The 14,373-nt window shown below is 35.5% G+C and overlaps 1 protein-coding gene across 1 annotated transcript in view; it reads left to right on the top strand.

Annotated features, from left to right (window-relative positions):
- LOC129218972 (uncharacterized) overlaps positions 1-14,373 on the top strand; it is a 158,270-nt gene that overhangs the window by 116,794 nt on the left and 27,103 nt on the right. The window contains exon 4 of the mRNA XM_054853291.1: positions 9,612-9,677. Within this exon, the coding sequence (XP_054709266.1) occupies positions 9,612-9,677 (66 nt within the window). The remainder of the gene's footprint in view (positions 1-9,611; positions 9,678-14,373) is intronic.

Consider the following 14,373-nt stretch of genomic DNA (forward strand, 5'->3'; position numbering starts at 1 on the left):
CTCAAAATGCGGACCTAAATATTCGCCGTTTTTTTGGGGGTGAGGAATTTGTATGTCCATACATTTCGCACAGGAAACTGAGAGGTCTGGTGTCCAGATGTCGGTCCGTTTCCGAAGGCAAATTTATACCTGAGGCTAAAGGATGGAATGTGACGTATGGGCTTCAGGTAGTGCTATGGTACTACTACAGTGCTCAAGTTTCGTTTATTCCGTAAGCTCGTATTATTTTGCTCTCCCTCACAACAGTATTGTTTTAAATTGCAGTGAATGTTTATGCTGAAAATTATTACTTTTGTTTTCGTGTGATACCAAAAGCTGTGACACTTGGATACTTAAATCAGTGCAAATATTTCAATAAAAATGCCTTGGTGCATTTAGTGGCCGAATTCAGATACTATATCGGCTATTTGTGCTTAAATTTGAAAAGATGGACAGACGCAAAAGGCTCAGTGGTGCAGGATATAAAAAAAAGCAGACGAAAAGAGGAAAAAGCTAAGTGAAGTTGTAAATAAAACCATAAAAATAGATAATTTTTTTAAAACTAATCCACGTTCAGAGGAACCTTCTTCCGAATTGAACTCGAATTCAACTATAGAACACGGAGAAAACGTAGAGGTAGAAGAAGAAAGACATAAAGTAATTACTGAAGAGAAAGAAGCTGCATATGATGTTGAGGGGAAGGATAATGATCGTTTTCAACCTGATCCCACGAAGTCTAGTACCTCCAGTGGAACGGACAAGCCCAGTATAATCCAATATTCTGGACCGTCAATGATGATACCAGAGACTTCTTCGTGAAAAATGGGTTTGATCAAAATAAGGATGGAAATTTTGAACAATCAAAAAGATCGTACCCTGAAAAAAATAGGTTTTTGAAACCCAGTAAGCAAAATATCTTGCCTCAGTATTGCATAAAGGTTGACATGCAAGAAAAATCATCTTGCATTAATACTGCCTCAATGTTGTTATGTTACTCCCTTTATGCTGTCAGCAGGCTGCCACAATATTGACTGACAAGGAAAATATCAAGGTAGGCTGCTTTTGTAACATTGCATACGTATTGATATGACAGGATAATATCAAGATGTTGTCATGACAGCATGAAATCAAGGTCTAGGCAAGATGATCTTGCTTTTGTAATCTTGCATACGTATTGATATGACAGGATAATATCAAGATGTTGTCATGACAGCATGAAATCAAGGTTTAGGCAAGATGATCTTGCTTTTGTAATATTGCATACGTATTGATATGACAGGAAAATGTCAGGATACATTGACATGACAGTATGAAATCAGCACGTTTGCAAGGTGTTTTATCCATTTATTTATTTGTATTATTTTCACTTCAAACTCGAGAATTAAATTTTATTCTTTAATTATTTCTGTTATTCTTCAAGATAGTTTTCTAGCCTGAGAATATTTTCTGAAAGCTGACATCTGGTTGGAAATTCATATAAAGATATTAATAGTACTCGCAATTTAATTTAAAAAATGAAAGTTTCTTCGTTTTGCGTAATACTTGACTTATTTTTTAAATTCATGCTTCTAATTGTATTATAAAGACATAAAATGCCTAGTTAGGAATAATTGCGGAAGTTTTTATAGCACGTTTAAGAGTAAAGGTAGCAAAATAATAAATAAATAAATAAATACAATAAATAAGTACATTTTCAAATGGATGTCAGCATTGAAAATATCCCATGGACAAAACATATGAATTTATCTTAAAGAATAACATAAACACCATTGAATAAAATTAATCTTACGTGAGATTGAAGTGATAATACGAAATTCTGGGCTATGTCCTTTGTTTCAAATTCTAGGGACGAAAAAAGTTATTTTCGGCCATTTCTAACATTGATCGCACATCGTCTGCGATATGACTTATTTAGTACTATATTAATAAACAAATGCAGTTATCAGTCATCCATAAGTTTTTCCTAAAACAATACTATTCCAGACTAATAACTAAGCAACCAACTTAACGAAGCCTAAAAGAATGCAATGCCACGTGCAGCACCTCTGAACCGATTGAGGTCGAAGCAGGAAGAATGTGCCAGCAATGCGAGGGATGCTGGGTAGAAAGAACTGTGCGCATGCGCAAGTATCAACGAACGTCCACCTGTTCTATTGTGTACTAATTACCTTGACGGCGACAGCATAAAATCAATATCATCTTGACGGCGACAACATGTATGCAATGTTGTTATTGTAAGGTAATATCAATATTGATATTTAAAGATGAATGCAATGTTGCATACGTGTTGTTATTGTAATATTGCTTTTTAATCTTTATGCAATCTTTATGCAGTATGAAACACGTCAATATTGACGCCGTCAGTATAATATCAAGATCTGTCAAGGTTGATGCAAGAAATTTTGCTAGTAGGGACTCTTTAATCGAGAACTTGCGAACGGAGAAATAGTAAATAGAGATTACTTGATCTATTCGCCCAGCCAAGGATCTATATTTTGTGGCCCGTGTAAACTATTTTGCACCACTTCAACTCAATTTACTGACGGTGGTTTTAATGACTGGAAGCATGGTTTTCAAAGGCTTAAAGAGCATGAGAACTCTCATACACATCTTGACAGTGTCCTAACCTTTAAGCAAAGAACTGCTGAAATAAGTTCCATTGACAGGCAGTTAAAAACGCAAATTGAAGAGGAAGTGAAGTATTGGAGGGAAGTACTTCATAGAGTTGTCATCGTTATTAAAAAACTGGCATCGCGAGGACTAGCTTTCAGAGGAGACGATGAAGTGTTTGGTTCCACCAGTAATGGCAACTTTATGATGTGCCTTGAATTGATTGCAGAGTTTGACCCATTCTTAAAATCACACATTCAAAAGTACGGTAACCCTGGTCAAGGAAATACATCTTACCTTTCATCAACAGTATGTGATGAATTAATTGATTTAATGGGTAAGAAAGTTCTAGAAACTATCTTAAAAGAAGTGAAAGAATCGAAATATTTCTCAATTATAGTTGATTCAACACCCGATGTGACACATAATGACCAGTTGTCTTTTGTTTTAAGATATGTCAATGAAATGGGATACCCTGAAGAGAGATTTGTTGGTTTTTTGAAAAACCAAGGTCATAAAAGTGTAGAACTTGCAGAAGCAGTTTTCGAATTTTTGAAGACACATAATTTAGACATTCAAAACTGTCGTGGACAATCGCTTGATAACGCATACAACATGTCTGGAATATATAATGGCTTACAAGCCAAGCTAAAAGAAATAAATCCATTGATATCTTACGTTCCTTGCTTTGGCCATTCTCTCAATTTAGTAGGATCCCATGCTGCAGAATGTTGTACTCTTGCGAAAAACTTTTTTGACTTACTGCAATCACTCTACAATTTTTTCTCTTCATCTACCCATCAATGGAGCCTCCTTGAGTCGTTTTATAAACCCGGTGAGAAGAACCTAACAATTAAAACTCTAAGCACAACCAGATGGTCAGCAAGAGAAGATGCTTGCAAAAGCTTAAATAGAAGTTTTCAGCCTATTGCAAAATGCCTAAAGAGTATGACCGATAGCCAAGAAGAGAACGGAATTACGAAGAGCAAAGCTAAAGGGCTTTTAAAAGAACTCATTTCTCTTGAAACAATATTCATGGCATCATTTTGGGGAAATGTACTAAACGAATTCAACTCTGTAAGCGAAAAAATACAGTCCCATCGAATTAATCTGTACACTGTTGTTAACTTATACAATTCCCTTGAAAAATTTCTGAACGAGCTGAGAAATGCTTCATATTTTTTTATTACTGATGCGCAGAAGAAATTACAGGAGATTAGAAATATTCTTGGCATAGACAGTGATTGTCTTGAAAGCAATAAGAGACAGAGAAAGAGGAGGAAATTCTATGATGAATCAGATTCATCTGAACTTGAAGAAGGTGGGGAAACAGAAGAAAACTAGATCCGTTGCCTGCAAGAAAATTATGCAACAATAACTGATAAGCTTTCGACCGAGTTGAATAAGAGAATTGGTGTATATAAAGAGTTTTCAAATAGATTTGCATTTTTGTCAAATCTACGTAACTTAGATGTGGAAGAAATAACAGCAGCAGCAGCCTCACTGCAAAAGTTTTATACAGCTGACATTGAATATTCTTCATTGGTGATCGAGTGTATTCATCTAAAGGGACTCCTTCCCCAAGAAAAACCGGATAGTACGGAAGAAATGTCCCAGTCAGAACTGTATCGACTTATAAAATCAAAAGATCTCCAAGACTTATATCCTAACATAAGCATTTGCCTTAAAGTGTTTTTATGCACACCAGCAACTAACTGTGCAGCTGAAAGATCTTTCTCCACACTTTCCCGGATCAAAAATTATTTGAGATCTTCAGTAGGCCAACAAAAATTAGTTCATTTATTGATTTTGGCTATTGAAAATGACTTAACTGTTAAATTAGACTTTAATGAGGTTATTGATACATTTGCCAATAGTAAAGCAAGACGTAAGAGGTTTTAATGAAACAGCTCTTATTATTCGTATTCTAAATATGTTAATAATCAAGTGCAAACACCTTTTTTAAAATTTCAACTGTAAGTTTATATATATATATATATAATGTTATTTATTATGTTAATTTCTTACTGCTATTCACCCACCAGTAGTGAATTTCCTTTGAATTAAAGTATTTGAAGTGCTTTTGTCTTAAGGAACTTGCTGATTTTTTTGTATATATAAATCAAATCATAGTTTTATTGGGAAGTACTCATTTCTTAGGTTTTTTTTCTATCCTGAATGTTTTTTATCATTAATCAAGCCATTTAATATACGTTCAAACTAATGTGCCCAAAACTTGATAATATGATATAAGTATTTGAGTTGTGCTCATGTGACGAGTTAAAGATGAAAAAAATCATCGCATCAAAAAACTCATTGTCTGCGTCGGTGCTTCAGGCCGTTCTTACTCAAAATTCTTGTTGAGTGTTGATGATTAAATAGCTAAATTTGATAAGTGATAAATAAAAAAATTCAGCAATAAAATAGTTTTATTTATTTTAATTATTTTTGTTGTAATTTAGTTGCAAATTCAAAAGCACAGTTTCTGAGTTTCTCTATCATCCTTTTAGTTTTAATGTTGTTCGAATTGGAAGTTCAAGGTATTTTAAATTTGAGAAAAATTAGTGTTTCAATATTGTTGATTTTTTTTTGTTTAATTCCTCTAAATATTAATTGAATTCAACTAGCATGAGCATTGTTAGTTTTTAAAACGACCATAATGAATCGAGTGGGACTGAATCTGTTCAAAGTAGTGTAATAGCGTAACAACTTATTTCGAAATATATAAAAATATAAATCATATTGGAAAATTAATGAAGATATCATAGCTATATAAAAGTAATTTTTGAGTTCTACCACCATAAGAATTAGTTTTTTTTTTTTTTTCATGAACTAGACCCATTTGTATCCACGGCAAAATGTAAGAGAAAAAAACTCTTAAGCATACCCGCAACTTGTCATTTATTTCAATTCCTTATTTTATCCCAATCTTATCATATCTTTCTGTAACAAAGTACGTAATATTTTCAGCAATAAAATCTTCTTTTCATGAGAAAGTTTACTTGGCGTTGCCTTTCAGTATGTTATTCAATTGTTTATATATATCTCTTTTAAATCATGCAGCTCAATTTTCACCCACTTCCTGTCATTAGATTTGTTTCTGGGTTGGAACACGACCTCAGATGCGATGACAATGCAATATTCTATAATCAAAGTAATTAATTAACTAATCATTGTGAACTTTTTAATGAAACTAATTTCATGCTATATTAAGGTGAGCCTTCAATAGTAAATTCATTAATATTCATTTTTACTGTTGAATGCATCATTTCACTGTGCAAGTTCAAAATGTTTCATGAAATAAAACAAATCAAAACAAACTGCATGTTAAATACTGCCGGAACAAAGTTGTTGAAGTATAAACTTAAATGGTTGATTTTTTAACGAGGCGGGGCTTAAAACAATACCTAAAGCTCCATTAAAATGAAAAATGATCCATCAAAAAGTTAAACTATTTAACGCTTAAATGGTGCTTAATAGAGCACATGCATTATTTTTCTACGTTGACCTAAGTAGGAATTGCCTTAAAAAAGCTTTTTTATATATTACTTGTTTTTACTATAGTGTTATGCTCATTTCTCTAAGAAAATGGGTTTCCATACTCACAACATCTGTTTCCTGGGTCAAAGAAAGTAATTCCTTTTCTAACAATTTACAAAAGTTTAACTATTCAAAAAAAATGTGACAAGAAGTCAAATGTTCTGTCAACTACTAGCGGAGTTCAATAACTACATATTAACGACTGCAACTTTGACCTTTGATAAAGTGAACATTTAGTATTATAAAATAGGGGTCTCCGTGGTTGTTTATATTCTGTTATATTCACTATGCAACGAACAGAAGAGAAAGTTATAAAAATCGAAACATTTTACCCTTGAATAAATTTACCGTTTTTTTTTAATGAAGTAACAAGTGGGGGGGGGGAGCGGCAAAAATGTTCGGGCCCATGGGAGTAAGATCTGTAAATCCGGCCCTGCGTACAAATTTGCTGTCAGTGTGTTTGGAATAACCAGGAGAGTGATCCCGCTGTCATAGGAAATCGCTCTTTAGGTCATGACTGCAGGTAAAGGTCCTGTGAGTCTAGGCTCCAGACAGTTTGGTTGCAGGTGTGCCCCTGGCCTCCGTCTGACCAACACACGGCCATCACTGGCACCAAGACAGAATCTGCTTTCATCAGAAAGCACAACTGTGATCTCCACTCTGTCTTCCAATGAGCTCTGGATTGACACTACTGGCGTCGCAAACGGCAAGGTCTTTTGGCGTCAGTGGAATACACCATACAGGTCGTCTGGCTCGGCACTGTCCGTGAAGCACCCGATTTCTGACAGTTCATTGTGTCACTGTGGCACCAACTGCAGCTCGAATTTCTGCCTTAACGATGAGCCACAGCCGTACGGCGAATACGGCGCTCTTCCCTCTCAGTAAGGGCCACGTGGCCGCCCAGAACCCGATCTTCTTGGGATCACTGTTCCCTACAATCATGCGCAGTGGATATATTCCAGCGAAGTCTTAATGCAATATCGTAGAAAGAAAATCTGCCGTCTTGTAGCCCCATTGCACGACCTCAAATTAAACTCGGTGCGCTGTTGATAATGGCTTTTTCGTCTTCTTAAAAGTAATCTTGTCTAATATCAATTCAATACGTTCAATTTCACAGAAAAATAACGATAACGAACTTTACGGCACGTATTTAAATCAACCCCAATTTAAAACTTCTAAGTGGCGCTACTAGTGCTACACTTGTAGCACTAGTAGCGTCTATTTACACTTGCTACTAGTGCTATGCGCGAAGAGCGAAATTTCAATCGATGTCGTCTTTCAGGTGTATAAACATGCCTACCAAATTTTGTTTATCTAGCACAAGTTTTTCTTGGTGTTGGAATTTTTTTCCGCCATTGTATATTGAAAATGAATGAAATTATTACAGCTATTAAAGTGCAATTTCTAATTTCTAATACCATTAGAATTAGCTTTTTCATGAACTAGTACTGCAACATTTCTATCCACATTTAAAAAAAAAAAAAAAAAAACTTAAGCATGCCCACAAGTCACTTAACCCCAATGTTTAGTGTATTTTTAAACTGCTTAGTCCCTAAAGAAAGTTTAGCCATCAAATACAAATAAAAAAAACTAGTCTAACATTTTGGAACTAGTTGCTTTTTCTTAAGTTTGAATCTAATTGGATTAGGATGTTTTTGTTACGTTACTAAAGTTCGTAACATTTACCGCATCATAAAAATAGCGGTTTGATTCATCTTGCAATCTATTTCTTATCTTTTCCATCAGAAAAAAAAGTTTCAATTTCTGGATTATTATCACCAGATTTATATGAAAAATATTTCAAAGGTGCAGTTTTTTACTTTTTATCCTCAAAAGAGTTTCAAAATCACTCTTTTTTTTCCCCTTGTTACAGAACAGTTAGCAAAGGTTGCTTTTTTCGTTGAATTTTTTAAAAAATACTGAATTGAAAGACGCATAAAAGCATATACAGGATATGTGAAATAAGCAACCCTACAAGCAAAGAAGAAGCAATATCCATTTGCTCCGAGTCTCTGTGGACCAACACTTCAAATTTTAGTTTACTCGCTATTTTAAATTATTTCATACGTTTTGTATGAAAATATCATATTCACTTTATGTAACCATTTTTTTTTTTTTCAAAAACGCAAATTTCTTTCGCAAGATTTTGCTTATAACAAGCAGAGCTTTCCGTCGAAAAGCATTCAGAAAATTCGACAGCATGCAAGAGAGAAATAAAAATTGAAATTTGAAATTAAAGTGTTAAAAATTTGATTAGATATGAGAAATAAAATGAATAAATTTTTCACTGTGTATGCGCGAAAGTAAATTGGCATTGCAACGGTACTTGGATAGGTGATGATTAACAAATGAAAAGCATTTGTCCTTAAGAATTCAGTGCAGCAACTATGCTTCGTGTAAAATCTGATTATGTGTGGATATCTCTTACCATCCAACTACTATTTGAGAAATGATCTAAAAATGACCTTTTTTAAACCCGTTACTTTAAATATACACGAAATATGAGAGAAAATTTTCAAAATGAACAAGAGTAAACAACAACAATCTCCATACATGTGTGCATGAAAATAGTTCGTTTTTGCGATTGTAATTTTTCTAAAAGCTTGGTTGTTGCGCTTGCGATTTTTGTAAGTGTTGCTTATTTTCCGGAAGAATAAGACTAAGATGTTTCACATTGATTTCCTGTAGATTTGTTATGATATTAAATATCTTTAACTTCAACGGAAACTGATGATTGATTTCTGGGAAAGATAAAGTTGAAAAATTAAATGGGCACAAATGTGATGCGCTCTCTCTAGAATTTTAACAACTAGAACTACTTTTAGAGGGCAAGTATTGCGGAATTTAAATTTTGAAAAGGAAAGGGAAGAATTCCTCGCTTTAGAATCAACTCTGGTTGAGGGTTATATTAAAAATACACATTTTCAAAAAATCATGTTTAGCATGAGGCCTTTTTTACAGCTTTAAGATCAAAATTTCCCTAAACAACTTTTATTCCAGAGATCCATATTAATTCAAACTCGATAGTACCCTTCAATTAGAAGCTAGTGAACATATAATCATTACATTTTTTGTAAAATATTCTGCGAGGAAACAAAATACTAGTTCCTTTTGTGCTGAAAATAAATTCATTTAAGCTACGTTAATGATATAATGAAACAATATAAAAAATTATTGTAAGCAAAACTCCTAAATAGTTTTATCATCGTTTGTACCGAAAAAGTATTTGACAAAGAAAAACGCAATATATTTTCTTTTTATCTACTCATTATAATTTATTATTTACTCTATACTATTAACTCATTAAACAAAATTTTAAGAGAATAAATAGCGATATTTTAATTTATTTAAGGGATTTTTTTTAAAGAGAATAAGCAGCGAATTATAAATCAAAAGGTTTTTATGTGGCAGTTCAGATATTTAAAATTTTTTTAAATGAAAATATTCATCAATATATTCATTCCAAAAATTTTTGTTTTCAGAATCAGATATGTCACCGAGATTTGAAGTTAGAAAATATACTTTTGGATCAAGAGGGAAATGCTCAGGTAAGGTAGATTAATGTATTAATGTTTATACTTTCACTATTGCTTGAAATCATGCTTCCTGCATTTTATCGAATGAGTGTGAATACACAATACCAGTTATTAGAACGATGATATACACTTGAGAAAATACAAAGCTTTGCATTTTGAAAAAAGAAAGTCCAAATTAAAGGGGAAAGAAAAAAAAAAGGCAGTCATGGGACTGGCGACAGAAGTGAAAACTACAAAGTAAATTTGGTGTGTTTGTGCGCGCGTGTGTGTGTGGTGTGTGTCTAATTTTCATTTAAAATTAATTGTAGTTTTAAAAATTCAAATTTTATAATTTGTAAATTCAAAATATAAGCTCCAGTCTAGCTTTTATGTTTATCAGCAATCCGAGACTCAATTGTATATACATTTTGGTATGGTTTATTTTAGTTCATTTATAAGGTATATATTGAGACAAATAATGGAAATATTTGAAAAGAAATTCGTAGTTTGTGTTGTTCAGTTTTCCATGCATAAAAATATTAAAAAATACACCTGCTGAACTTTCCACGTAATAAATTTACTGTACTATCCCTCTTTAGCTCAACTCGAGTTGAACCGAACCATTGTTTCGGTCACTCGTCTGGTCAGTGCTAATTCTATATTAGCTACCAGTTTGTTTGGCACTCTTGGCTTCCTTAAGAGGTTTTACACCTCCAGCTCAGTCACTTTCTATGCCCGGCTGATGAGTGTTAGTAAGCACGAAACTGAAGCCCTCGGCTGGAATGACTGAGCTGACGATGTATTTCATGTATTTCTGCTTTAGCCTTGCCTATAGGGCGGTAACTTACTGAAAATACTATTCCTCTTGGTTTGACAACAAACCCAATGTGACGTCTGTTCAATTGGTACGTCATCAAAGTACCATTTTTTTCCTTTGTAAATGGAGGCTCCGATATTTCCCACTTCTGCCTGTCAGTGAGCTCTTGGTAGTCTCTAAGCTTCGACATTAAAACATGAAATTTTCGTTATACAAACAAATTCTTCAAACTTGCCCTCGTAATTCGACGTAAACCAAGTTCTCTCATGACGCTTCGATCATCTCTACAACCACTATTGTTAGATATTTTGGATTATCAAAGTAACCAGTGTGCTTGCAGAAGAACGAAACGTCATCAGAGAACTTGGTTTCCGTTGGTGTACGATCGCAAGTTCTAAGAATTCGATTGGACAGTGAAAACTTACAATTCCAGATTTCAACTTCGAAGCTGAGCGACTACCGTGAGTTCATCAATAAGCAAGCAGAAGTGCGAAAACTCGGATCGTCCGCTTACAAATGGAATTTCAGATAAAACTTGGAAAGAAATGGAGCTTGATGGCGTACCTAATACTGAATTGTATGGTTTCCAACTCATGTTATACTAAAGCAGTGAGACGATGCGATTTGTTCCAGATTCGTTCCTCATCATTTAAGAAACGAACAAAAGCAATTGAGACTGGATGCATGTGGCGAACTTATCGACAACGCTGATGCTGAACCTGCGTTCCTGGATAAGATGCATTCCTTGAAGCAAAATTTAATGTTCATTCTTTGCTCCATTTCACTTCCACAACAGAAATTTAAGAGCTACGTTTTAATGCGCCTTTCCACGAGAACCACTAACTTCAGAATGGCGCCGATTGCACGCACATGCGCGAGAAAACACTCTTCAATATTCAATCATTAGCACTATCTTCCGGCTTTTCGTTATCCTACAGTTACGTTAGTCCTGGAAATTAATAGCCGGACCTTGTATGTAAGGATTAATTAATATCAAAGCAAATTTTAATAAATGATAACTTCTGATACTTTTTCACAAAGTATATCCTTACTATGTTAGTCAATTTTGACGCTATACTGTTCAAATTCAAAGCATGTGTGGAACTTTAAAATATAGTTTATTATTAAAATGATCGCATGCCATGTATAATCTACACAAAAAGCCTACTCGTACGTGACATTGCATCAAATTTATCAAATTTTGATTAAATTTAGGGCTCGACCGATGGCATTTTTTGGCCGATGGGCCGATGCTGATTGTTGACCGATTGTTCAAAGATGGCAGATGGCCGATTATTTTAGTCCAAATGGCCGATTGCCGATGGCCGATGCCGTTGGCCGATGGCAAAAAAAAAAGAATAAAACAGAAATAAATTGATAAGATTGTCAAGGATTTAAAGGATCATTGATTCATTTCACTTTACTTCCTTTCTACGAATAAGGAATTGTAATAAAAAAAAAATGCATTATATATACACTGGTGTGCAAAAATTAAGGACGAAGTCGAAAAATTAGCATATCAGCTGAACGAAGAGGCAGAGCGGACAGAAAGACCAATCATGAGATTAAGTAAGGTGATGTACGGTAGCACATGCGCAGAAATGCAGGCAGACGTAATGAGGGAGTGTCAGAGTGGTATAAAGCATGTTGTCAGTGTAAGATCAGTATTTCTGGCAAAGAGATTGCACGCCGTATAGCAGTTAAAATCACACCGAGTTGCTGCCTCAGCGAGAAATGGCGAATAATCAATCTGTTAGACGACATCTGGATGCTTTTACCCGAGGTCGAATAATTGGGAAGTTGGAGGAAGGCCGCAGTGTGACAAGTGTGGTTGCAGAGTTCGGAATTGCTCACAGCATCGTTTCACGACTTTGGAGACAATTTCAAACTACAGGAACAGCTATCCGGGGGTTCAGTAGTGGTCGTCCACGAGGAACCACACCCGCAGATGACCGGTATATTGTCTTACAGGCCAGAAGAAACAGGCGGTAGACAGCGGGAGAAATCGCTAGACACACGACACAGGCGACTGGACGAAAGATATCGCGTTTTACCGTGGCCAGAAAAGACTGCACGGTGGTGGTCTGTTTGCACAACGCCCTATACGGTGTGTACCTCTAACGCCTGCCCATCGGAGAAGGCGTTCTCTGTGGTGCCGGGAACACCGGAATTGTAGAGACAATGAAAGGGGGGACGAGTATTCTTTACAGATGAGAGCAGATTCAGTCTGAGTAGCGATTCTCATCGTATACTCATCTGGAGAGAGCGGGGAAGCCGCAATCATCCCTCGAACATCATTGAAAGGGACAGGTATGGAGGTCGCGGTGTTCTCGTTTGGGGAGGCATTATGCTTGGTAGTCGTACAGACCTTCACATCTTCGATGCAGGTTCAGTCAACGGGATCCGTTATTGTAACGAGATTCTTCTTCCATATGTGCGTCTTTTTAGAGGCGCTATGGGTCCGCAGTTCCTTTTCATGGACGACAATGCACCATGTCATCGCACAGTAGCTGCCGAACAGCTCTTATAGAGTGAGGATATTGAACGTATGGATTGGCCGGCACGATCTCCGGATCTCAATCCCATTGAGCATGTATGGGATTTTCTAGGCAGACGCTTGGCAGCTCGTACCTTACCACCAGTAACGATTCGGGAGCTTCGATTGGCGCTGCAAGACGAATGGGCAGCAATGACTTAACAACGCATTGACACCCTCATTCTCAGCATGGGCAGACGCTGTGAAACCTGCCTAGCAGTCGGGGAGATCATATCCCCTACTAAAGACCGGATGTTTCTTGCTGGACACCCATCACAGGGATGTTTCGGCTTTCAGTCGCATTGCGCTCCATGCTACTTTTTCAATAAAGCTTCTTTTTATCCCTCTGATTTCTCTTTTAGTAAATGTTGCTTACATTACACATGTCCTTGCGTATTGGGGATCTTACGGTATTAAATGTGTTGATTTGGAAAGCTTTTGTACAAAGTTATATTGAAAAAACCGTCTCGTCCTTAATTTTTGCACACCAGTATGTAGAGTCGATATTCTTCATGACGTTCATGCAATGAAACAGTATATTTGGAGCCTTTTTGTAGGGCATTATATGCAACCGCTGATACGTTTGTTACTGTGGAATTTCCCAAACGCATGCCGACCAACATTGAAGCAACATCAAAAAATGCAATCACATGTTTAGGAGCTACAAAGAACTTCCTTTTCAATACAAAAAGCTCTGAACTTATTGATGTGTGTAGACATTCGATAAAAGCCCATGTCTTTACAGCTTTTCACTATTTTTTGCATTGAGAAAGAGATTCGTTGTGACTCCAAACACGTGTGTCTGCATTTCTTTCTTTCTTTTTTTCTTTTTTTAGTTTTCCAATGTGTGCTTTGTTTAACGTTGTTGTGTACATTTTTACTTTTTTTTTTTTGCACAAAGGCATTTACTTAAAAGCTATTTGAATATAGCATTCGTGTGTATAAATTTTTAACCAAACATCCATTTAGCAAACTCGTCCTCATCTTTGACAATTAGTTTAGACAGTTTCACCAGACGTTTAAAGCAATGAGAAAGAGGAAAAGCAGAAACATTCTTTGGAGGCATGCCCATAAGGTTCTTCGTTTAAAGTGACAAGAGGTGAAAATCGCCGACATGCGAAAGAAAATGAGAAAGAGGTAGAGAATCAGAAGTTTGCTAACTCTGCGGTTGTTTTCTTGGCGCCTAGACGCAAACATTTTTGCTATGAAATCCATTACTTTTTTGTTTTGACAAAACCTTAAACCGCTCAAACATTCAGGTCAACATTTAGAAAAGATGCTTGCAGTCACAGAATTCGCCACGAGTTTACACTTTGAATTACTTTAAATAAAAGGCACTACTAAAAGTAAAACCTACTTAATGGTGTGAAAAAATT

The sequence above is a fragment of the Uloborus diversus genome, chromosome 3 (genome assembly GCF_026930045.1).
Source record: "Uloborus diversus isolate 005 chromosome 3, Udiv.v.3.1, whole genome shotgun sequence".
In the NCBI taxonomy this organism is placed as follows: Eukaryota; Metazoa; Arthropoda; class Arachnida; order Araneae; family Uloboridae; genus Uloborus; species Uloborus diversus.